This window comes from Pholcus phalangioides, unplaced genomic scaffold, assembly GCF_987345545.1.
Source record: "Pholcus phalangioides strain wild (caught in Gottingen) unplaced genomic scaffold, Ppha-v1.0 ptg000015l_1, whole genome shotgun sequence".
In the NCBI taxonomy this organism is placed as follows: Eukaryota; Metazoa; Arthropoda; class Arachnida; order Araneae; family Pholcidae; genus Pholcus; species Pholcus phalangioides.
The window spans coordinates 67,005,533-67,030,459 of NW_028301608.1; the positions used below are offsets into that span (position 1 = coordinate 67,005,533).

Sequence of the window (24,927 nt, forward strand, 5' to 3'; positions counted from 1 at the left end):
TTGCCGAAACTAATGCAAAAAACCCACCAGTAGAAGCCCTGATGGAATGTTCTTGATCAGTTTCCCATCGAGCTTATATTACTGTAGGGAGCATCTAATGCAAGGAAACCACGTGACTCGGTGAAAATAGATTCCCCCATAGAAATCAATGTTAAAATTGCCGATTTTAGCATAGAAATGTGGAAATTCAGTGGGGTTTTCCGCCGTATCAAAATAATTTAAAAAATTGTATTGAATTTTCCATTTTTGAAATATTGAGTATATAAAGATACGAAGCCCAGAAAATTAAATATAAAATAATGAGCCAGACATAGGGTGACCATAAGTCCTGTATTTTCCGGGACAGTCCCGGTATTTTCTGTATTTTTGGCCGTCCCGACTTTTTGGCAAAAGTGTCCCGGTTTTTCCCGTATTTTACACGAAGTCTACTTAAATTTTTATTCTTTATTGAAGTCAAAGATTGAAATTACTTTTCAACTAATAAACTATATTATGATAATTACAACTATAAGTGAAAATATTAATCTCCCACATTTGTCTTGGTGAACGTTTTTTTTTTGTGAAATTCATTTTAATCCACGGCAATTTGCAGTAACGCTTCATTTCCCGCCATTGTGATTTTTCCGTAGTATTAACAATATTTGGCAACTTTGCTTGGTTTTGGCGTCCTTTTTGGCGATAATTGGCAATGTCCCGTATTTTCCCGTATTTGGAATCTCAATGTCCCGTATTTCTCTCGAGGAAATATGGTCAGCCTAGCCAGACCCACTTTCGAGGTGGATATCCATGCATTGACACATTAATTTCAGCTTTTTATTTATATCTTCTCAAGCACGAAAATGAAAATTAATGTCTCCGTATTGTCTTATATTATCCAATTGCATCAATCCATATAGTTTAGGATGTTTTGAAATTAATTATGGAATTATTTCTTTATTGATTATTATTTCTTTCATTACTTCTGGAGTAACTGCTTTAATCAATTCTGGATTTGTTTCTTTCATTAATGCTGAAATTATTTCTTTCATTAATGCTGAAATTATTTCTTTCATTAATGCTGAAATTATTTCTTTCATTAATGCTGAAATTATTTCTTTCATTAATGCTGAAATTATTTCTTTCATTAATGCTGAAATTATTTCTTTCATTGATTCTGAAATTATATCTCATAAATTCTGGCATTATGTCTTTCGTTAATTTTGGAATTATCCCTTTTTCTTAATTCTGGAATTATTGCTTTCATTATTAATGCTGAAATCATCGCTTACATTTATTTTGGAACTGAAATTTTCTGTTTCATTAAAACTAGAATTTTTCTTCATATTTATTTTGGAATCATCTTTCATTCATTTCGAATTATCTTTCATTAATTCCGAATTATCTTTCATTAATGCTGAAACTATTACTTTCATTAATTTTGGAATTATCACTTTCATTAATTCTGGAATTATCACTTTCATTAATTCTGGAATTATCACTTTCGTTAATTTTGGAATTATCACTTTCATTAATTCTGGAATTATCACTTTCATTAATTCTGGAATTATCACTTCCATTAATTTTGAAATTACCTATTTCGTCAATGCTGAAAGTATCTCATTAATTCTGGAATTATCTTTAATTACTCTCATGAAAGGAATGCCACATGCGACTCATGAAAGAAACAAATCTAAATGAAAGAAACATAGAAATGAATCGATCTACCTGTTTTTGCTTTAAAAAAATCTCAAAAGTGGGTCTGGCCATTGAGAAGAAATATAATAATACTTTATTTCTCCTCCAAGGGTCTGGCTCATTATTTTATATTTAATTTTTTTGGGCTTCGTATCTCTAAGCGAACTCAATAGTTCAAAAATCGAGAATTCAATTTTTAAAATCATTGATGTGGCGGAAAACTTCACTAAATTTCCGCATTTCTATCTTAGAGGAGAAATAAAGTTCTTTATTTCTTCTCAATGATTTCTATGCTAAAATCGGCAATTTTAACATTGATCTCTATGGGGGGATCGTGTTTGTTTTTCACCGAGTCACGTGGTCTTCCGAAAAAGATGTTGGGGACACCGTTCTTAGCACTGCCAATACCTTCTGCTCTAGACGGTATTGGCACTTCTAAGACGACTTCATGTATTAAGGAGTGTTCTAGGTAAGACGCCTTCATATATGTATTAAGGAGTGTTCTAGGTAAGACGCCTTCATATATGTATTAAGGAGTTCTAGTTCTAGGCACTGCCAAGGTGGAGACCGTTGACGTCATACTCCCTCTAGTAATATAATCTCGATGGTGTTTCCCAAAGTGAGCAATATCGCCCCCTGGTGGGCGATAGGATGGTCCAGGGAAGCGATAGAAGCTACGGGTATAACTATGGAGGAAAGAATGACGTATATTAATGTATTATAACCTTGGTATATAACCATCGAGGTTTTTTTACTATTATGATAGTAATATAAGCTCGATGGATATAACGGTTATAATGACCCATCGCCACTGAGGCGAAGTGAGCGTATTGTTCTCAGGGATAAATACCTTAGAGGAGAAATAAGGTATATTTCTTCCCAATGATAAATACTCTCTCAAGGAGGTTATAATACATTATTCTCTTTCCTCCATGATAAATACTATTCTATATTCTACCTAGCCCAGCGTCTCGAGACGGCCCTATGATTATCCAGATAACATGATCTATTATCATCATCGAGCTAATATTACTGGAGGAAGCATCCAGCCTCCGCGACAGAGCGATATGGAATGCAAGGAAATCACGTTACTCGGTGAAAACACAGTTCCTGCCTGGCAGTTTCCTCATTGAAAAATGTACAGTTCAGTCTCTAAAATATTCCGTTTTGAAGATTAAAAAAAGGATAGAACTCATCTAAAGATAAAAAAAGATTAAATTATTTGTTTCATGAATACTGGAATTTCTTTCGTTAATGCTTAAAACTTTCCTTCATTAATTCTAGAATTACCTTTCATTGATTTTGGAATTATCTCTTCCATTAATTCTATAATTCTTTTCTTTCATTAATTTAGGAATTATCTTTTTCCTTAGTTGTGGGATTATTGCTTTCCGTCATTCTAGAATTATCTCATCGATGTTGTAATTATTTCTTTCGTTTATTGTTTTAAACTCCTATTTATGCCATTAGAAAATAACGGGGGATTGTTAATCGTCACGTGATCTTCCGACGAATGATGTTGGGGAACACCGCTCTCAGCCAACACCTTCTAGAGCAGAGCAAGAGCTTCTGCTTTAGAAGGTATTGTCTCAGCACTGCCAAGGCGAAGACCGCTGACGTCTCTCATACTTCCTCCAATAATAATTATAAGCTCGATTATAACATCGATTTTACGTTACTGATGTAAATATGGTCGGTTTAATTAACTACTTAATCACTTAACGCGTGTAAACGGGCCTTTTCTATAGTCTCTTCTGAAAACTATACGGTTTTTTCTCTAGTATTTCGATAGATGGCATAAGGTGCCGTCCCAATGTTAAGTTAAATTTATACTCAAGAGCTGAGTGAAAAGAAACTGGTAGAGTTCCCCCAACCCCCATAATATCAAAATTGGCAAAATAAAACCGATTTTGATTAAATGGTGTTCAGATGATTCTCCGGTATTAAAAGCAAAACTCCTTTGAGAGAAATCTAATATCTCACAAAATATCTTGTATATAAATGTGAAAGTCTATGTTCTTTATATAAATCTACAGTATTAGGCCGATCGTCGCCAGATTTTGCATATATACCAAACAGGACCGGGATTGAACCGTAGGCTACTTTAAAAGTTCGTCAGAGCTGGTCAAATGCTCGAAATGGGCGAAAAACTGTCGGACAACAATGTGGTTTTGGGGCCTCAACAATCACTTTCGGAACGTTTACTTTGGTTCCCTAACAATGCGTTTCAGACGTGTATATGCCTTTACAATGGTTTGTCACTTAATGGTCTGTCATTATAACAGTTTGTCACTTTTCCAATCCTCCCAGTAATTGAAGAAAACACCGGGAAGCGCCAGGTATTATAGCTAGCCTGTATATAGGGTGTCCATCAAGTGCTAATGCGGCCTTTATCTCATCAACCGCTCATCGTAGAGGTATAGTTTCAATTTAAAAAATGCTTAAAAGGCGTTTGAATAATATCTGCCACACAAGCTGGACATGTGACGTCACTATCAACCATAGGCGTACGCAGATTTTTTTCCCTTCTGGGGGGGGGGGGTGTCTACGTTTCTTCCTTGCAAAATAACACTATAATCTTGGCTCGGGGAGGGGGGGTTTAGAAACCCCCCCCCCCCACCTTGCGTACGCCAATGCTAACAACAGAGAACAACAACTACGACGACAAAACTGAGAATAAAAATGTTCAACGCCAGCTGATGAACTCAATGCTTGCCTCAAATCAACACTTTGGCACGAAGTTTAAAAATTATCATTACCCACCAACATGTGAGTTCAACAGCAAAATGACTCAGCGCTGCTATCATTTTCACATCAGTTGATCAAACTTGGCAATGGAATAATTCCCGTAGACCCAAGCATCGGACTGATTACATTCCCAAATGGATTTTGCCAGTTGTTAAACTCAGTTCAGGAACTTGCAGACAAAGTCTTCCCAAACATTCAACAAAATCACAGAAACCTTGAGGGGCTTTGTGAGGGAGTGATTCTGGCATGGAAAAATCACAGTGTGAACAAGATCAACGAAAAAATCCTAAAAATTATTCCAGGAGACTCCACATCTTACAAATCGGTTGACACTGTCACAGACACGGCACAGATAGTTCTGTATCCTGCAGAATTTCTGAACTCTTTGGATATTCCGGATGTGCCACCACACAACTTCACCCTCAAAGTCAGAGCATCTATAATTCTTTTAAGAAATTTGGAGACACCGAGACTCTGAAATGGCACCAGACGCTCCGTGAAGAAATTACACAATTACATCATTGAAGCAACGATTCTAACTGGATGTGCCAAAGGAGAAGACGTCTTCATTCCATGTATCCCAATTATCACTGAAGAAATGCCATTCACTTTCAAGTGATTCGTTTAGCTTTTGCCATGAAAATCAACAAAGCGCACGGCCAGTCGTTAGCAGTGGCAGGTATCAATCTACTTGAGCCCTGTTTTTCACACGGACAGCTTTTCGTTGCCTGTTAGCGTGTTGGTAATCCCAAAAATTTGTACATCTACACACAAGATGGAAAAACAAAAATATTGTGTATCCACAAGCGACTGCCTGAAGTTTTTAATTAAAATATTCAAAAATAAAAGTAAATTTTTCTTACTTGATGCAGAATTATCTTATAAATGGATCAATTGCAAACACAAACTACTGAAATTTTTTTTTAATTTCCTTTGGAAGTAATATACACTTGACAAAGTTTGACAGTAATTTTTAATAATTTTATGATGCATTGAATTTCATAGTAAATTTTAAAACATTTTCTTGAAGCTGGTGCATCATAATAAATATCTACATTCTTGCACGCGAAACCCAACATCATTAAAAAAACATCAATCATGAATATGTATATACAGCACAATGAATCACCACGAATATGGAAAAATGTAAGTACCTATATACATTTTTTATTTTCAAATGCCAGGTAATTATCATTACCATCAACCACACGAGTCATTCCAAAGTCATTCTTAACATTCAAGAGTAAAAAAATTCCTTTTTCCCCATAAACATATAATGAAATCTAGGGATGGGTGGAGGGACAAGATTCTAGAATTATCAGGTTTTTGTTTTTTTTATTTCATTAAACTGAGCAGCAGAAGAGAGAGGGATCTTTCAATGCAATATACAATGCTGACTTCTATCAGTTAAATGCTTGTCATTTAAACACTTTCAAAAAATGAATTTCATGATCATAAGGCTGAAAATTAAACGCAGCTGTTGACAATCAGATGGAATCTAATGAACAGTACACAAAACAACACATTCAACTTATCACTTTTTCTTTTTGGCAGGAACCATCAGCTGTCATCTCAAACAAACATGGATGTATTTTTACAGAAAAATAAACCCTGAAATAATATATCATAAGTAACAGAAATTATGCACATTCATCAGTCATTTGTCACACCATGCAAAATTTGGATATTTGATGTCTCCAAATAAAACTGCAGTTGAAAATTTAACTGGAACTAGATTAAATCATCAGTAACATCGTCCTTTCAAGACAAGGATCCATGATATCAACATAGATTGGCTAAAAATCTTGAAATTTGTTTTTAACCAATCCATGTTTATGTCACGGTTGTATCGTTTATTGCAGGGGTGGCCAATTCCTCTCGTTTCGAGGGCCAACATAATGGCCAGATGTAGTGCCACGGGCTGCACCAGAGACAAAACTCTGGCATATAAATCATACCCAGTATGATTGCTTACTATGGCATTGCAAGCCACAAATGTTTTGACAGGATTTATTAACTAACTATAATTCACTTAACAACTACATTCACATAACTAACATTTCATTAAATACTAATTATAAACAATTATTAATGAATTATTAAAACTAAACTTCATTCTGTCAAAAAGAGTACTCATATATTTTCTCATAGACAGTGAGAGGAAATCAGTACAGAAGGAAACTAAATAACTGCAGCATAGACTACTTATCTACAATAGATTCAAATGCTTGCCCCCCATACCTAGCTCCCAGGGCTGTCGAAGGGATTACACACAGGCTAGTAAGCAGCCTATAGGAAAGTGTATTTAATATATGTCAGTAGATACAGACAGTCAATTAGTAATACCGGACTGCTTCCAGCTCCTCACTGGATAGAATTTTTCCACAGTTTTTGTCAAAAATCCGAGAGATCCACTCCACAAGTCTACAAAACTGGACTTGGAAACATTTATGGGGGTTGACACATCTGATTTTTTTTTTCAAGTTTTCTCAGCAACTCATTAGATTCAGTGAAATCAGTAGATCCTTTATAATGCGCGATCTTAGAACGTTTTCCACTGATGGTTGGATTTTGGACTTCGCTTTCTTCATGATTGCGAAAATTTTCTGAAGCAATTCAAAAGACAAATGTGGTGTTGGTGTATCTTATCTCCAATTTTTTGTGATAAACTTAATCTTCTGAGATTTCTCTGGTTGGGTTTTTTAGTCCCCTAAGTTGATCACAGCTCGACCAAATATTTTTTGAGTGCCTCATGTATTTTTTTTTAGTTCCACTTACTTAAAAGAAACTTTTTTGAGAGAAATTTTGCTCATAAAGATTATCACCACTGACCTACTATGATTGCACAAGAAACTCTGCTTCTGTTACTTCCATAACTCATACAGTAAGTTTCTTAATCATGTGACCTCTGTGTTTAAAGAGGTTTTGTATTTATGTGTTGAAAATACAAATTGCTCTTGTCAAATCAGAAATGTTGTTTGTATTATTACTCTTATTTTCATAAAAATGTTTATTTTTTCACTCTTTTAAGTTTGAAATAGTTTATATTTTTGAACTGTAAATTAAATTGGTACAATACAGATTGTTATTGTGCATAAATTTTTCGATAGAAGTTCATATTATCTACACTATAAATAAGAATGCCCACCATACCAAATATATGTTTGGTAGCCTACAAGATTATCATTCATAAGAAAAGTATTGTTCAAAAGTTAGAGAATTTTTCCAATAGAAAAATGAAATAGAATTTAATTTTTAAAAAAGCATTCATGTGCCACTCCTGATACCATGGAATGCTGAGGATTGGCAACCCTGCTATATAGTAAGGACTAAATATAGATGAGGCATAGCTCCCAACTTTGGAGGATAAGAATTTGGAAGGTTTTCGTGTGGATCCAAATCCGTACAAAAATAAATGTAAAAGGGATGTTTTAAAACATTTCAGGGATTTTTCATTAGTAAAAGGGAAATTTTAGGGATATTTTCCCATTGCAAAAACTGACACTGGGCAAACTATTGCTAACCATGGCTAACCAGTAGGTTCAAATCCTTGGGCTAAATTACTTCTCAAAAATCTTGCAAACCAAAAAATCTCCGCCAGGCCGAAACAGGACATATGGACAAAGCAGATTGTGAAAATTTTGGATTTCGAAAGGTGGGATCGGGATTGCTGATTGACGAATTTTGTTTTTTCTTCCCAAGAATACAATAATTTTGTGATTTGATGAAATGGCAACAATTTACACAACGCTTATGAAACAGCAGTGTTTTTTTCAAATGAATTCTTGGGGAATAATTTTTTCCCTAAATGTAGGGATTTTTTACAACCATGGGCAAAGTTAGGGAGATAAAATAATTTTTCTGGAATTCGGGAGACTTGGCAGCTATGGATAAGGACCAAGTGTCTATGTTATATATAATGACCTCATTCCATAGAAAATGGATGTTATAATGAGAGAACATTTATGTTGAAATTACTTGATTAAAGAGTGTTAATGTTATTATTTCATTTTAAGAATGCATGAAAATTCCCTCTCAAGGAATAAGAATTTAAAATATATAATCGAAATATCTGGACATTTTTCAGACAGACAATGCATAGGAAGAAAATATTTTCATAGTGATATTTTTTTCTGATAAGCAACAATGATGATCTACTTACACATTTCACAGACGTCAGCCAGAAGATAACTTTGCCAAATTTTTCTAAAGGGAAAAAAAATTTCAATTAAAAAAAAATATGACAAAATAACCATGTCTTGATTTATGCTGTTTCAATACCAATTTGGAACAAACAGATCCTTCAAGAAAACATTAGGGAAACAGCTATTTTATGCATCGACTTGGCTGTAATTGAAAAAAATGATATAACATATAGTTGCTAAAATACTCTTTAAGTGCAAGTGTATTACAGTAGAATCTTTGTAAGTTGATAAGTTAACTGCCTAAGCTTAACCTTTAGTGGTCCTATGTCGAATCCACCTTGACATAGGACTGCACCAGGAAACATTAGTATTTCATTGTTACAATGGCCCCTTATGATAATAGTAAGGCTCTGTGAATTTGGTTTCTTAGCAAAACTTAAACTATACAAACACAGCAAAGGGACAAACATCCAGGGTCTTCCTCATTGCGAGTGAGGCACTATAAGGTATGAACTGTGCCAATGAAGTGTCGAAAAACCAGTGGACCATAAAGGGTTTACCATTTTGCAGGAAAAGAATACATGATCACAAAGTTCTAGCTCAGGTGATCCAGTATTTCTTTCCTGCCCGAGTGGCACAGTGGTAAAGATGCTCGTCTTCCACTATGAAGGTTACCATCAAGGTCCATGGGTTCGAATCCAGGCATAGAACATCAGAAGCAAGTTCTTTACCTACCGAGCCTAGGGCGACCACCGATGGATGGAGTCCTCATTTCCCACCCAACTCCACTGGTTGGAAATTGTATTATGGCGATATATGACCGGAGTTGGTGTGCAGTGAAATAGAAGTATTCCTTTCCTGAAAAAACAGATGCATTCTGAGCTAAATTTTCATGCCACTCAAAATGAACCCAATGAGTAACTGTCCCTTGAGCCAAATCAATTTATTTCGACTTTAGAATCTCTTCCCAGATGCCCCTCTCTTTGAGAGAGAGAAAAAGACTTTCATTTCATATTAAATACATGGTAAGGCCAGGAAATAAAATATAAATAAGAAAAAGGGGCATAGACTTGAATGGTTTCACTGCATACAGTAATACTTTCAATACTAAAATGAAATGTTTCAACATTCTTGGAACTTATGCTTTGTATCTGCATGTGTACGAGAGACAAATGAGCTAACTATATCATATAGCAGCACACCACCTCACACTTATTTTTTACTTGGTTCATGAACCCAACTGCATAGCATAAAATGAAAATAATGCTAATTTTTTAACCTTTCTTTAAATTTTCCTTCATCAAATTATGAAGTTGTTTATCGCCACTTTGGTCAGTTTACATTTTTTTATAGTTCTTCAAAGTCAGCTTTGAAATTTTTTGGTGGTTGCTAGAATGACTTAATTTTCCATAGAAACCTATGAAAAATAGTGTTCCAGTTAACAGATTTTGGCTAACAAATGTGATTCCGAAATTGATTATCTGTATTAGTCGAGGTATCACTGTACTATAATTATGCTGCTAAAACATTTTTCAAGGAAAGTAAACATAATAAGCTACCATTTTAGAAAGTATTTAGAATTACCTAAAAAGGCATACAATTATAAAATGATAGTACAAAGATCATTGCATTTTTGGTTTCAGGGTCTATAAGGAGGAAAATATACATGATTAGATTAGTAATCAGTTTCATAATACCTTGTGTAAATCTGAAAGCTGTTGATGCTTGGTGAGAGTATCTTTACTAGGAAACTGTCTTTTGCACAGGAGACAGACTAGCTTATTGAAGTCCACAAATTTCGATTCATCCACGCCAGCAGGTTTTGTGGGTCTTCTAACAGATGTCACAGGAACCGTTTCAGCTTCACTTTCAGAATCACTATCATCTCCATATGATGCTACAAGAACAGGTTTCTCCTTCAAAATTCCTAGAACCACAGCAAATCAAGCAAAAATACAATATGGTATGTTTGAATTTCACAAATTAAATTGAAAATAAAATAAGTGTCTAAAGAAAAATTGTTGCATGGTTTGATAAAATTAGAAATATGTATTAAGAAAAACTGCAATTTACCAGGGATTCCCAGTTTGCTATCATTAGGACGTAGTACATCAGCAAAGGCAGTTCTTTCTGAAAGGGCTCTTTTCTCCAGAATGGCAAAACCAGCATCTGCAGAAGCTGAAGACCTAGAGATGTCTGTGAATGCTGAAGGAGGAGGCATCATTTCGGCTGCTGGTGCTGTAACTATTCCAAGTTTGGCATTCTCTTTCTTTTGGTTCAATGTTTTTGCCCATCTTTCCATTTCCTAATATGAGGACAGCAAAACATCAACAAGTAACAATAAGCAATCTATAATGATAACGGAATGAAACTAAACAGAATGCAAATTATAGAGATATGTGATATATATTTAATGGATTATTTTTGGAATGCTGCTACAATTATTTGTAAATAGAATTACAAAGATAATTTAATAGAAAAATATGTCAAAAATATTAAAATAAATAAAAAAACAATTAAAAAATTTGGTAATTTTTTTGTCTGTACGTCTTTACACATTATATAAAAATTAACAATATTTTAAGAGCTCCTTTAGAAAAAGTTATAAAATATAGTTAGTAATTAATTATATCTCAACTTCTAATTAAATGGGAAACTTCCACGTAATGAAATTTATGAGCAACAAAAGAAAAGTTCCCAGGAGTGGCAAATAATCACCTTTGCTATCTTTTTTGCAATTTTCACTTTATCTACTTTTTCTTCTTTTCCCTTCTTGGACTTATCATGACTTTCAGCATCTGAAAAATTCTGATAGTGAATGACATGTAACAAGGCCCATAAAGAATCTACTACTATACTTTCATTTTTTGTAACAAAACAGGAGTGAGGATATAAAGCATCCTCTTCAATGTACAGGCTAAATTCCACACTTAGGCAATGAAATATTTTTTAAACAAAAGAAAAATCCAATCCAAAAACAAAAAGCTCCAGATGAAATGTCTAATAAAAATTAGTTGTCATATGCAATTGTAAAAGACATATTTCAATTTTGCTTCCACATCTTCGGCAGGTGGTTGTACACTGCCACTGTGGTGGTAGAGTGGTCATAGTAACAGACTCACATCACACACAAGGTCCTGGGTTCAAACCCCCACAGTCACCACAATGGTGGTTGACAGAAGTTTGTTTTCTGTGATTCACAACTTTGAGGCACGAATGCGAGCCGATCTCCCCTTTAAAAAGTCACACCACAGAGAGCAACAGACATACAAACAGTACAAATGTAATTCAATCATTACACTTCACTTCTGAAATATAGATGGCAGCACTGAAAAATCAGACAACACTAAATACACTCTAGGTACACACACTCCCAGCACAACTAGGTAGTAAATTACCCATAGATGGCAACAGATCCGACTTGTGTTCAGTTTGAAAGAAGGGTGTACACTGGAATACTATGATACTTCAAGTGATGCAACCTGCAACTGAATGGATTGGTTAAAAACCTTAAGTTCAAGTTTTTTAGCCAGCCTGTGTTGAGTTGCAGCCTGCAATTCTTATTGTATTGGTCCAATGTAAAATGCGTCTATGGCCCTCTCACATGGGGACACTCATGTTGCCTATATATCAGAGGACCAAACACATTTCTATGATTCCACTCAGACAAGGATATTGAAGTATTGGCAATTAGAACATCTAGGCAACACGTTAAATGGCAACTTCACATGCTGGTCTCATTGCTACTCCAATATCATGATTCTGAAATATTTTTTTTATGTAGTGTACCTCTAAAACGGAGATGGTGCACCCCCATACTTTTTCATGTATGTAACTGCTTATTTTTAGTTCATCGATTGTTCATCGCTATTCTGTAAGGATGTCTTCTAATGCCTAAATTTATAATAAATGTGTCATCTATCTTCTCAATACATAGTATTGGCAATATTTTTGTGATTGTGTGAAGGTAAGGAACTATAAAAACTTGCATCATTTTCTTTCAGTTTATTCTGCCTCATACGTCTTTGAATGTTTTCAGTGGCCTGAGTGAGGGAGAATGGGAAACTCAAGTTGTTAAGTCAACCAGTCCCTTGTTCTCCTGGCTACTCAAAATTAATTTGAGTACAACAGTGCGAGGAGAGTCTTACAGGGTTCACACAAAATTTCCTAAATAAAAATTAAGAAGTTTTTAAGAAGTCATGGCAAACTTCATAATTTACAAGCTTTACAGCAAAAAAAAAGACGGGACACATATGTAAATTTATTAGTACAAAAATATTTGATCAACAAATTTTTTCTCTTCTCAAAAATATAGACATAGTAGTGGTTCAGAAATTACAACTTTTGATTTGTTACCCAGCATCATAAGAATTCATAAAATAATGAATCTACATACAGATAATCTGTACTTTTCTGTTGTCACCAAAGTGTTCTAAAACCTTCAAGTTTCGGTCAACAATATAACTCATAACAGCATCACATAAATTATAAAAATTCTAAGTGATATTCATTCCCCCTCCCCCAATTATTCGAAATAAAAAAAACCACAGCTGACAAAGATTTTTCTTATAAAATTATTTATATTTGCAGCAACTCTATTCACCTTTCGCTCAAAGTGGATCAACATATACACAAATTCTTTAAAATTAAGTTTTCAATTTTCTTTGTTTTTCAGTTACACTCAGAAAGAAATTGTTGCAAAATGGGAGCAAATTTCAGGACACTCAACATGATGTTTGGTGATTTAGCACTCATTACTTGGCGACATTGGCGATTTAACACTTGTTATTTGGCAAAATTTAAACAAATTTAAAGTTAATTTACAAATTAACACTCATAATTCGGCGGACTAGCTCTTTTATTCCTGAAATGATTTTTTTCTAACGAAACATCAGCATTTGAAGCGATGACGATCGACCATAGTAATTTCTGCTGCTTGTGGTGGTGACTTCTTTCTGTTTTTGAAAACTGAAACTGCGGTTGGTTGTTGAGAAACACTGGACTAGAGTAAACCATCTTCAGCTGCACGATCAAGCATATCATCAAGGTTTCACAAAAGGCCAGATAGGGGGCGGTAATTTGACTAAGGAGCTGTGGTTACCACAATCCAATTTTCGGGGACAAAATCGAAAGCGGTAACTTGCCAGGAAAATCCAATATGCATCTAAATTCAATTTCAATCTTCCAAATTTTGTAGAGGACTGAAAATACTCTTTCAAATTTGCATAAATTTTTTTTTTCTCATAAAATAAAATACTGCTTAAAAAATAATTTTAATATTATTAATAATTTTTCTTCAAATACCTCCCCTTAAAATTTTGGGGAGAAGTGAAATTATTCTTCAAAATTATTTTCTCTAATAATTCTAAGTGCGACTATGGAAGATGGAAGGAAGGGGTGGTGCTGAAGTACGAAGGAATAAAACACTCTCTCTGGGAAAAAATTGTTTCATGGCACGCAAAAACAAAACTGTTTTTTTTTTGTGTTTTTTTTCGAAAGTCTGGGAATTTAATAAGCTGAGCGCATCATTGTGCATACCATAGAAGAGAAATACAAGTATTTCTCCTCTAGGCCGGGATTACACTATAAAAGTTTTTTAAAATTTGAACTAATGAGATTATCGGTTGCATTTGCACAAATGTAATCTATGGGCTTTATATATATAGGTTGGATTTTTCAAGTTTTATAAAAGGGATTTTATCAAACTTTTATAGTGTAATCCTGGCCTAAGGTACATACAAGGCAGGTATAAAAGTATTTTGAGGAGTTTCCAAATACACACAAAAAAAATTAAAATAAAAACGTGCTATTTGAAGCAGAAAAATACGAAAATACATTATAGGAGCAAGATGTTAATTTTGGCGCAGAGTTCCCACCACTGGTAGTAGCATCATTTTCTGGCAGGAATGAGAGAACTCAGCTAACTTCTTTATTTCAATTTTGTTGTCAATTTTTTGGACAGAATAAAAATCTTTTCCAGTTTTTCTCAGCATATCAGAAGCGGGTGTCGCAATGTGGTCCGACCAATCAGGTGCCGTGATCTTTCACGCCTTGTTTTCTTTTTCCTTTTTTTTTCAGGGACTATCTTTCAGCATCAAGGTACTACTTACTCATCATCAACCATTCATCAACCTTAGCAGGAAATATTCCAAAGTAGGGAAAGTCAACTTTTTTTTAGAAGCGGCTGGATTTTAAGGAGTTTTTAAGGTTCCTTAAAAAGGAAATGTAAATTAATGACTTTTAAAGAGTTTTAAGCACTGTACGAACCGTGTCTTATGTGCTAACACAACTTATGAGCAACTCATGTACACCAGCATGTGCTAATAATTTTAAGGACTTTTTACTTAAGATATAAGTTTACTATCCAGATCCAGAGTGATTAAAAAATTAAGCTTTCTCTCCTCATACAGAGAAACTTACCACCACTTGATTCTGCTGCTGATTGCGAGGCAGATGAAGCACCTGCAACTGCTGGAGCGGTATTAGTTCCACCAACAACTGGTGCAGCAGAAGTTACAGCCCCAGTTGCTGATACATCAGCTGGAAGATAGGTTTGATATGTACTGTCCCAGTACAAATATTTCTGTTGCTTAGAATCATAATAATATGTAGAATTTGGGTCATAATAAAGTCCAGTTGATGCATCAAAATAAAAACCAGATGATTCGTCATATTGATAAGTCGATACATTTGGTGTTGGATGCCTTTCATATGTCACACCATTGACAGTCACCGATCCTAGATTTGACGTTTCCTGCAAGGACAAGGAGAATAATTTCAAAAGAAAGTAATAATACTATAGTTATAAATTTATTTTCGATCATTTTTATGGTTTATCAAATTAATTTCAATGAATTTTAATTTTATGAATCACTCTGAAAACTATGACTAAATTTGACAAACTGATGAGGTTTTGAAAAAAAAAATAGAATTTTAAACCTTTCTACACTACTGCTATAATATTTTGGCTTAAATGCTGCTGAAGCTGATTCGTACCTTTATCATTTGTCATCTAGAAAGCAGTAGCTTTTTAAAGGATTTTAAAACTTTAGGTCTTGAAGACTTCCTCTCCCCCCCCCACTGAATCAATATTTCAGTCTGATAAAACATTTGATGCATATAAAATTTCCTTTGCAGGTCAGAATGCTATCAGAAAAGAGCTTCCAGAAAGAAGCTTTTGAATAAAACATTGCTCAAGTCAATAATAAATGCCTAACTTACAAATTAGTGACTGTATTTTCTTATTCCCCGAAAGTCAGACAATGAAGGAATATCACTTGGTTATTCATTCAGCAGGTTTAATAAGTTATATTGCTTTGAAGTGCAGTCAATATTATCATTTGATTTTTTTTATACAAATATCCAATCTATTTCATTTAGAACACATTGTTTGTTGATAGTTTAAAATTAAATTTTTCATGAAATATTGATAAGTGTGGATCACTAAAAATCATTCACAAATAGAATTAAGCTTTTATGTCTGGCAGCGAGATGCAGAAAATATAACCATATGGGTTAACTAATAAAACTTGGCAATCCCATGTTTGCTTACGTCACTGTTTTACATGGTATCATACACTAACACATCATGTCAGTTTTAAAATTCTAAATGGTAGTGTTGAAAAATAAATTGTATGAAAAAATGTTAGCCCCCCCCCCTCATTTCGATTACAACCTCCCATCATGATTAGCATAAACAATAATAAAGAGCATAATTCTAAATAAGGTCATGAAGTTTGATTTTTAAAAAAAATGAAATTTTAAGTTACAGAAACTTTACAAAACCAAATCAATATTGCACACATTTTTAAAAAATTGCCTCTACTTGTATATTATGCTTGTGCAACAAGATGCCTACTTACTATGTTGTAAGTGGTCTTATATTCTCTTCAAATCAAATTAAATAATTAATTTAGAAAACTACATCAATGACTCAAGCAAATGTGTAAAACAACAACAACAACAACAACACCAGTTTTAAAGCTGTGAGATCTGAAGACTACAAAAAGCATTCAAGAAAAACATATTTTCTGAGATCTGACATTTGAATACTGATAAAATTCATGAAATATGCATGCATTTCTACATTGTATCTACAAAACATTACAGTTTTACATACCTGAGTTGAACAGTTCGAATCAGAATTGCCGTCTGAAAAATATGAAATAAAAAAAATTAGCCTTTCATAAAATTTTGAACAGGAATTTATTTTTAGTGCATACTAGTGTTGTGAAAATTATGGAACAAATTACTGACCTACAATTTTCAGAATACAATGTTTATCTATATATTTCCGCAAATAAATCATGTGTCTACTTAAGATATCCTTTAACTTTTTCTCTTTTTTGTCATTAACAACATAAACATAATAACAGAAATGTCATGTAGTGAAATTGTAACTTGATCCCTATTACATTATATACCCAGAGATAACTTCAAATTTGCACATGAAAATTCAAATAACAAATTTCTTTGTTATGTAATTATTAATGCTCAAATATTTAGAATCATAAGCTGTTCAAAATCCCATTTTACCTTGAGCGGAACCCCAATTCTTTGGTGATTGACTGTCAGATTCTTGCTGAAAGAAAAATCACAATATTAAAAACAAAACAGTAACAAACACTTACAAACATATGAAATATAGTTTCTAATTAACTCATATTCTCGAAATCAAACCAAGTCTTTTTTTTTCAATTTTCTTCTAATTTTTTTTTCTGTTTAACCAAAGTCGCATATAAAGGTTGCCTTTTCAAGTGCAAGAAAAGCTTCAGGCTTTTCTCATACTACTTCAAATAAATCTAAAATGAATTGCTGAAACACACGTGCATTCTATTAGTGAAAAACCACAAAAAATTATTTTTTTTAATACAAAGGCCGCAACAGGTCAGGGCTCTCACTCAAAAAATTGGAAGCAACAGGACTAAAAAGTAGGATGGGGGAGGGTACCTACCTTAGACAACATAATCACAGCATAATGGGGGGGGGGAAGTTTATTAATAAAATAATTTTTTTACAGCACTATTTCAGTATCCTATAAGATTGACTCGAGCTAAAGCAAAATGTCTGGGAAGACTTGGTAACAAAAATAATTTTGGGCCAACACAGGGTACTAGCAATCACAGATAAATCTTTTCTGTCTCTCCTCACAATATATATTATTCTTTTTGAAGTCTTCCACAAGTCCAGTCTGTCCACTCTCTTCAACAATGCACACAGCAAATTATAAAAGAAGACCACTTTCAAAAGCACAGTGCAAAATTTGCAAATTACAAGGTCTGATATAAATAAGCAAAGGTGAACTGGATGGTTTTACTGCGTTTCCCATCTTTTTTTTTTAAGAGATTTGTTTAAATTTTACTGTTCATTACCAGTGTAATCATTTTTGACAAATGAAACTCATTTCTAGCTCTTTGCTGAGCATTGTAAATATTGTTTATGCCTCTGCATGCTATAAAAATACAGAAGACAATTGAATGCTATTGGGTAGCACCAGAATCACCAAACCTAAAATAGGTGTATGTATCCATCTGCTTTGTAATGCAAACTGTTGTTCCGCCTATACACAAAATGGGGACTATAATTTTGAATGATGAATGTTAGTCACTGTCCAAGACCATGAAATAGTAAATACAAAATTATTTTTTCCATCCAGACAAAAGTTTTTAATGACTATTTTACTTGCTGAACCCTCAAACTAAGCAAAAGAAAAATTAATAAACTGAATGGTCCTCCTATAATCCCCAAATAACGTGAAAAACAATACAATTTCTGCTTTGGCAGAATCATTAATTGCAATCTACTACATTTGTATTATTTGGTCACATATCGATGATTACCTACTCAATCAAACCAAAATCAATTACACAAATTTCGTTAATAGGATTTAGTAAAAAAAATAGGACAAAAACCAAAAAGTAGAACAAAAGTAGGACATTTTATCAAAAAGTAGGAAAAATAGGATGAGTGGGAGCCCTGCAGGTAAATCACCCAACAAGGTGGCTGCCCATGAAAAATATGGATGTCCAAACAACAAACCTGATTTGTCCACTGAGCAGCAGCAAGAGCAACAACAGCAGCATTCGCACTAGCAGCACTATAAAAATTAATTACATTTATAAATATTTAAAGCACAGAAAAAAAAGTTAAAACGTTTTAAAAATAATGTATGGATGCAAATGATTTGTCAATGCTGAGATGACCAAGGTAAGAACAAATTATATGGTTTGGAGATCCACACACACCTATTATTATTTAGAAAATTTTTAAAAACATTTTCGTACGCATAATTTTTTACACATAGTGATACCTCAATAAACAAACATTAATTTTGGAAGCCTATTCATTAGCCAAAACTTAAAAGAAAATCACATATAGTCCTCCAACCACGAGATCAGACTTGGGAAAATCATACCGCGCCATGTCTGACGATTTTATTCCATTCTTTTTAGATAAAACGATTGCACATAGAGAATATCTCATCAGTGACTGAGCTTTGACGTTTGGCTTGTCCTGGAAAAAATATATAATCATCCTACGTGACCAGCTGTGCCATAGCCAAGTCTCATTTGGTGGTGATTGGAGGACTATAATTCATCCTCATTGCTGATTGAAATTTAACGATAAATTTTATAAGTAAGAAGCACTACAAAAAATAGATCAAAATCTGAACTGCTTTACAGTGGGATAAGAGAAGCTAAAAATTTTTTATTTTACGCTATGTGAACAACCCAGTCAAGTTTGTGGGTATGAAAATGTAAATGGATTTTAACAATGAGGCACTAGCCAAATTAAAAATCAGCATTACGAATATAGTTGAATCAATATGCAATGTATGATGAGAAGCTTGGTAAGTATAATTACAGTAAATCTCAAACTAACTTACCTGTTCATAGAAGATAGAGATCTCTTTGCATATGAAACTGTCACTGAAACAAACCAAAGAATTTAAATTTCAGAAATTCAAAAGAAAAATTTTCATTAAAAAAACCCAAAAAACCTGATGTATCTCATTAATCAATTCTAACAAAAAATATATACCTGGTCGTCCATCTACAAAAAAGTTTCCACCCATAGACAAGAGCAAATCATGAAGTTGAGTAGCTTCTGAAGTGGAATGAAGTTCCACGAATGCAAAACCCCTAGAGGTATTCGTCAAGGCATCTTTGGCAACACGCAAACTTTTTATTGGAAGAGATGTTAATTGACCCAGCATTGCTAGGACTCTTTCCTCTGTGGTTGAAATATCCAAATTACGAAACAGCAATGCTAAAAAACAGAAATTTTTTTTGAATTTTGAGAAACAAAAAATAACAATAATTACAGAAAAAACTGAAAATATCGATAATTCTAATTTTTGTCAAAACAAGTAAAATGTAATATGTTGCGTCTAAAAAAAAATTTTGTCATTGCCATTGGTGCAAAATGTGTCAAAATTTCAATTTTTTTTTTTAATACCACTAAAAGCTCCTTCGCATGTGTTTCTGTGTTCTGTAAAAATGCCATGTTGGTCTTTCTATTAGTCTCAGAAGCATACAACATTTTTTAAAACATGGAAACACGTGTAGAGAAGCTTTCAGTGGCATAAAGAAAATTAAGAATTTTGACATATTTTGCACACAGATGATATAGCAGCTTTGCAAATTATTCATCAAACCATGGAGGTATAGACAAACTGTATACCAAACATGCACCTATCTGTACATATGATAAATTCTTAACTAATATCCTACAATTTCAAACATTTTAAACATATTTTCCACACACACAACATATAAATTTTCAATCTTTATCAAATTTGAACCATTTTTGAACCAACCAAATTATAGAACAACAAAAAAATAAGACTTACTATTTGAAGGAGAAGAACTTATTTCATGAGTTCCCGCATAACGACCATCAGCAACATCTATATAATTATACATGAACAAAATTCATAACTAAATACACGCAAAAAAATTAGTAGCAAAGCTCTAACAGGGAAAACCTTTTTGAATATAATATCAATATACACACGATGGAAGAAAGACTTTTAAGATTGATTACTAACCTTCTCGAGGAGCATTGCATTTGAAACAGCAATCTCTTCGCCTGAAGTTGCTCATGCCACACTAAAAAATGCAATCACATTTATGAAAATTTTGGGACAAATACAATGATAAGAATCACTTTAAAAGATGTAAAAAAAAACTTTGATGAAACTTAAAATACAGTAAATAAACTTTTCTTCTCAATTAATTTATATTTTTACACAGTACACTGTGGAACCTCTTTATACCATAACCCTTGGGAATTCAAATATCACAGTAAAAAAAAAAAGTAATGGCAGAAGGAAAAGAAAGCAAATCATTCGTAATTTCTATGACTTCTTCACTCAATATGGTTCCAAAAATAGGTACATTTTAAGCCAGTAAGCAAAGATCTGGCTAAAGACACTGGATAAAAATGTGACATGCTTCTGTTTCCATTTTTTGTAGTCCAAATTTTCACCTTGATCTCGAGATGCTAAAAACATCATTAAGGGTTGTTATAGAAATCCCCCATTTCCTTGCTAAGGCCTAAATGAATATCCTGAATTCTTGAATAAATTTTTAATGTTAGTGTTTACTTCTAAAGCATAAAGCGCGATTGACTATTTGAAGTCAAAATTAATATTTTTTTTATAATTATAAGAGGCCAATTTTTTAATCATCTGTATATACGTGCATAATAAAGTAAATAAATTTGCACACAATCAATACAATAATGCACAAATCAATAATATATTGTTCAAGAAAATCATGTTGAAAAGATATTTAAAAAATAATCTTAACCTTTTTTTTCAATAATTGCATGTATAAATGAAAAAGTTAATCTTAACATAATGAAGTACTGAATGAAATTACTTTTGAACAATCCCAATCAGCTCTGCTGAATTGTGACCTTTCACTGATAGCATCTTTCGGAATGCTGTAATGTAGAGTTCCTCTATGACGATCACCACAATAGATGACACCCTATAAAATCCAGAAAAAGAATGAAATCAATTCCAAAAAACAAATAATAAGTTTTTCCGTTCCCTCGATAGCTTCAGGAACTGTCACATGACACACAAGGAAAATCTGGGAAAAAATTTTCAAAACCCTTCACGAGGTAGTCAATCCTATGGCCACAATCAAATTAACACGAGGAAAATACCAATCACATGAGTATGATATTTTGAATGAAAATAGCACACCAGGTATTGACCAGCTAGTTACACATTTGAGACTTGAGTTAAATTGAGATAAAGATAAAACTAAGACAGAAGAGTCATTGCAATAGGAGTGCAAAATTCCCACACACACAAGATTGAATAATATAGAGATTTTTAATTTTTCCATAAGGTTTCACACAAAAAGAGGTGAAATGGGGGAAAAAAAGAAGCTATGATTAGAGATAAAAGAATGAAAAAGATAAATTCTCAAAAACCCCATCTTTGTCATTTTTCCTTCAGACATATCAAAACCAATTGTAGCAAATTCCCTTTTCTGTGAAAATGAAAAACAGATCAACTGCTTCCATAATGAGCATCAAGCATAGTGTTTTTGAAAATTTTTTAAAAATGCACTAGCCTCAATAAAATGAAAAATTGAAAATTTATTCATTTGAATGCATCAGCTAAAAGTGGACCATTTTTAAAATACAGAGCCAAGACTTTTATTAGAGTTGATTTAACATCTTGTTTAAAATGAACATTATGGTATAGCACAAAATGAGTAACTGAAGAGAAAGACAAGAGTGTTAAGCACCTAAAACAATTTTGTTTCAAAAGTAATTAAAATCACAGATTTACAGACAGCAGATATTGAAGGGAAAAAAATTGACATGCCCTGCTTCAAAATGGTTATTACACAAAAACAGATACCGAAAATAGTATACATGATGCACATTGAAAATGAATATGAAAAAATTGAAATGCAAATTAGCCAGAATAAATGTAAATACCAGTAGAGATGCCAAAATTTGAGAAAGAAACCATCATTATTTTCAAATTTCATGGAGTAATTTGATATTAGTGAATTTTTGTTGGCAACAAGCTCAAATTGAAAGATTTGATGAAACGACCAGATAAATATCTTATGTCCACAAATGAAATTCAAATTATGAAGCAAAGTTATAAAACACAAAACCGTTTGTTCCATATTTACTTTAAAACAATTTTCAACATTAATGTAATAAGAAATTGTATTGTTTCTAAACGGTGAAATTCCAAAAGGTGAGCTCAAGAACTACACAAATTTTGGGAGCTACTCGATTCATCAGAGTTTCATTGGATAATTTGTAGAATAACAAGTTCATTCAAATGTAATGATTGTTATTGTATTCCCAGTTCATATCTATAATGTCAGCTAGCTCTTGTACAGCAACAGCTGACTTCCTGGAAAAATTGACAAAACAGGATACTTAAATAGTAATGCAAAATACTGAAGTGATTCTCACTCCAAAATAAGAATTTGGATAGAGTAAAGTTGATAGCTTCACAAATTTATTGATTTTCTATCAGAAAGGTGAAAATACTGGGTGGCACTTACTTAAAGCAGGGCTGACAAATGATAAGATTGTGAAAATCAACACAAAGAATAATACTCCAGAAAGTAATTAGACTTACATATTTCACATTTTCTCCTTACTTCAGAACAATTCAAAAAGACTAGTCAGTATGAAACTACCACTGATGAGTTATTTGGATAAAGTTAAATATAGATAAAGATTTATTTAAAATTTCATTCAATACTGAGAGTAAATCACATTGTGAAGATAAGAAAGAGAAAATTTTTTAACCTATCCATCCCCATACATGTATACCGCATATGCACAATAAATCTCAGCTAAAACTTCAACTGAATCCCATATCTTAAAAAAAAACTTGAATAGCATGAAATTTAGAGTTCTTAAACGAGGTCTTACAATTAAACAGGTCTAACATTCTTACAACTGAAATATTAATACTCCATTAGAAGAGATGGGCTGGTATATTATGGTACTAAATTAGCTTTATCAAGATATCAAATAATTTGGTATTCTTCCAGTAACTTTCTGAAATAGTTTTTTTTAAGTTAATTTAAAAAAAATGAAATCAGTGATTATTTGAAATGAATGATTAATACATTAAATGTAATCAGATATTCTTATGTTTATATGTAAATTTTTCTTTTGGGTTTCAAAAATTTTCCTTAATTTTCAGTAGCATCTGGGACATGGAAATTTTCTTTACTGCATAAGTAATTTCTATGTCAAATTTTCCATTAAAATTTATATGTAATGAGATTAGCAAATAGTTGTAGAGTTGAAATTGTGAATATGAATTTAAATGTGGTCATTAATATTTGATGCCCTTAAAAAACATTTTTGAAGTTTTTGACACCATGCCTGACCATAAGCTAAAATGTATAATGAATATTGTAATGATACAACAATGTTACAAAGTCTTCCATCCTTGATAAGAAGCGAGATTGGTAATGAAGGTCCATGGAATTGTGATAATGGAGAGTAATAAAGCAATGGTAGTACACAACACCTTTGTAAGCTCCTTCCAGCGCACGGCTTCAGAGAGTAACTGAAACTCCACAAAAGCAAAGCCGCGAGATGCACCTACAACACCACATGTACAAATTGTTACAATTATTATCATTAAACTAGATATGAAAAATCAGACAGGAATAAACTCTCATGAAATGTTGTATGTTGCTACTGCTTTTGCTGTGCAATGCTTATTTGAGATAGTTAGTGAAACGCAGAATTGTACATATTCCCATTTCTTTTTCTAAATAAAAATTTATACACATAGACACAAAAACACACAAACAAAAAATATATCTTAAAAAATAAATTCACTAACTTCTGTCCCAACTGTTTTTTGTCTTGATTAAAACGTTAATTGCTGGGTAATAATGTTATTATGTTCTTTTGAAGAAGTGGTTCTCAAACTATGCGTTGCAGCTCATAAGGACACTGTGAACCTTTGTCAGAGGCTTCGTGGTGAGCTAGCAAAATTGGCATGTGCCTGTTTGATGCTTTGGAATAGCTCTCTGTCAGACATTCTTTCAAATCAAGCACAACTCTGGTCATATCGTCATGGGAAATTTTTTGCAGACTATTTCTATTCTAGGGTGCTGCATATCAATGTTAATAGGAGTCACAAGAGACAAAAGTTTGAGAAACACTGGTTTAACCCATTTTTGATCCAATTCCACAATTTTTATATGTATGGTTACCCGGGACTGGACAAATCGCAAAAAAAAAAACCTAGGAGCCAAAAATCTTTTTACCTGAAGAAAATAATCCAAAATAATTCTCCTTTGACTTTTTCAGGGCATAGTGATCCTATTTCATGTTGGCA

At 33.0% G+C, this 24,927-nt stretch overlaps 1 protein-coding gene across 1 annotated transcript in view; it reads right to left on the reverse strand.

Annotated features, from left to right (window-relative positions):
• Positions 1 to 5,330: 5,330 nt before the first annotated feature.
• The window catches only part of LOC149076562 (RNA-binding protein 5-like), a 31,247-nt gene continuing 11,650 nt past the window's right edge, over positions 5,331 to 24,927 (reverse strand). The window contains exons 7-21 of the mRNA XM_089244145.1: positions 24,106 to 24,179; positions 21,452 to 21,562; positions 20,617 to 20,677; positions 20,419 to 20,475; positions 19,608 to 19,835; positions 19,453 to 19,495; positions 18,606 to 18,663; positions 17,103 to 17,148; positions 16,687 to 16,718; positions 14,988 to 15,321; positions 11,286 to 11,365; positions 10,641 to 10,872; positions 10,265 to 10,494; positions 8,585 to 8,628; positions 5,331 to 6,033 (exon numbers count right to left, since the gene is read on the reverse strand). Of these exons, the coding sequence (XP_089100271.1) occupies positions 8,599 to 8,628; positions 10,265 to 10,494; positions 10,641 to 10,872; positions 11,286 to 11,365; positions 14,988 to 15,321; positions 16,687 to 16,718; positions 17,103 to 17,148; positions 18,606 to 18,663; positions 19,453 to 19,495; positions 19,608 to 19,835; positions 20,419 to 20,475; positions 20,617 to 20,677; positions 21,452 to 21,562; positions 24,106 to 24,179 (1,616 nt within the window). The 3' untranslated portion in view covers positions 5,331 to 6,033; positions 8,585 to 8,598. The remainder of the gene's footprint in view (positions 6,034 to 8,584; positions 8,629 to 10,264; positions 10,495 to 10,640; positions 10,873 to 11,285; positions 11,366 to 14,987; positions 15,322 to 16,686; positions 16,719 to 17,102; positions 17,149 to 18,605; positions 18,664 to 19,452; positions 19,496 to 19,607; positions 19,836 to 20,418; positions 20,476 to 20,616; positions 20,678 to 21,451; positions 21,563 to 24,105; positions 24,180 to 24,927) is intronic.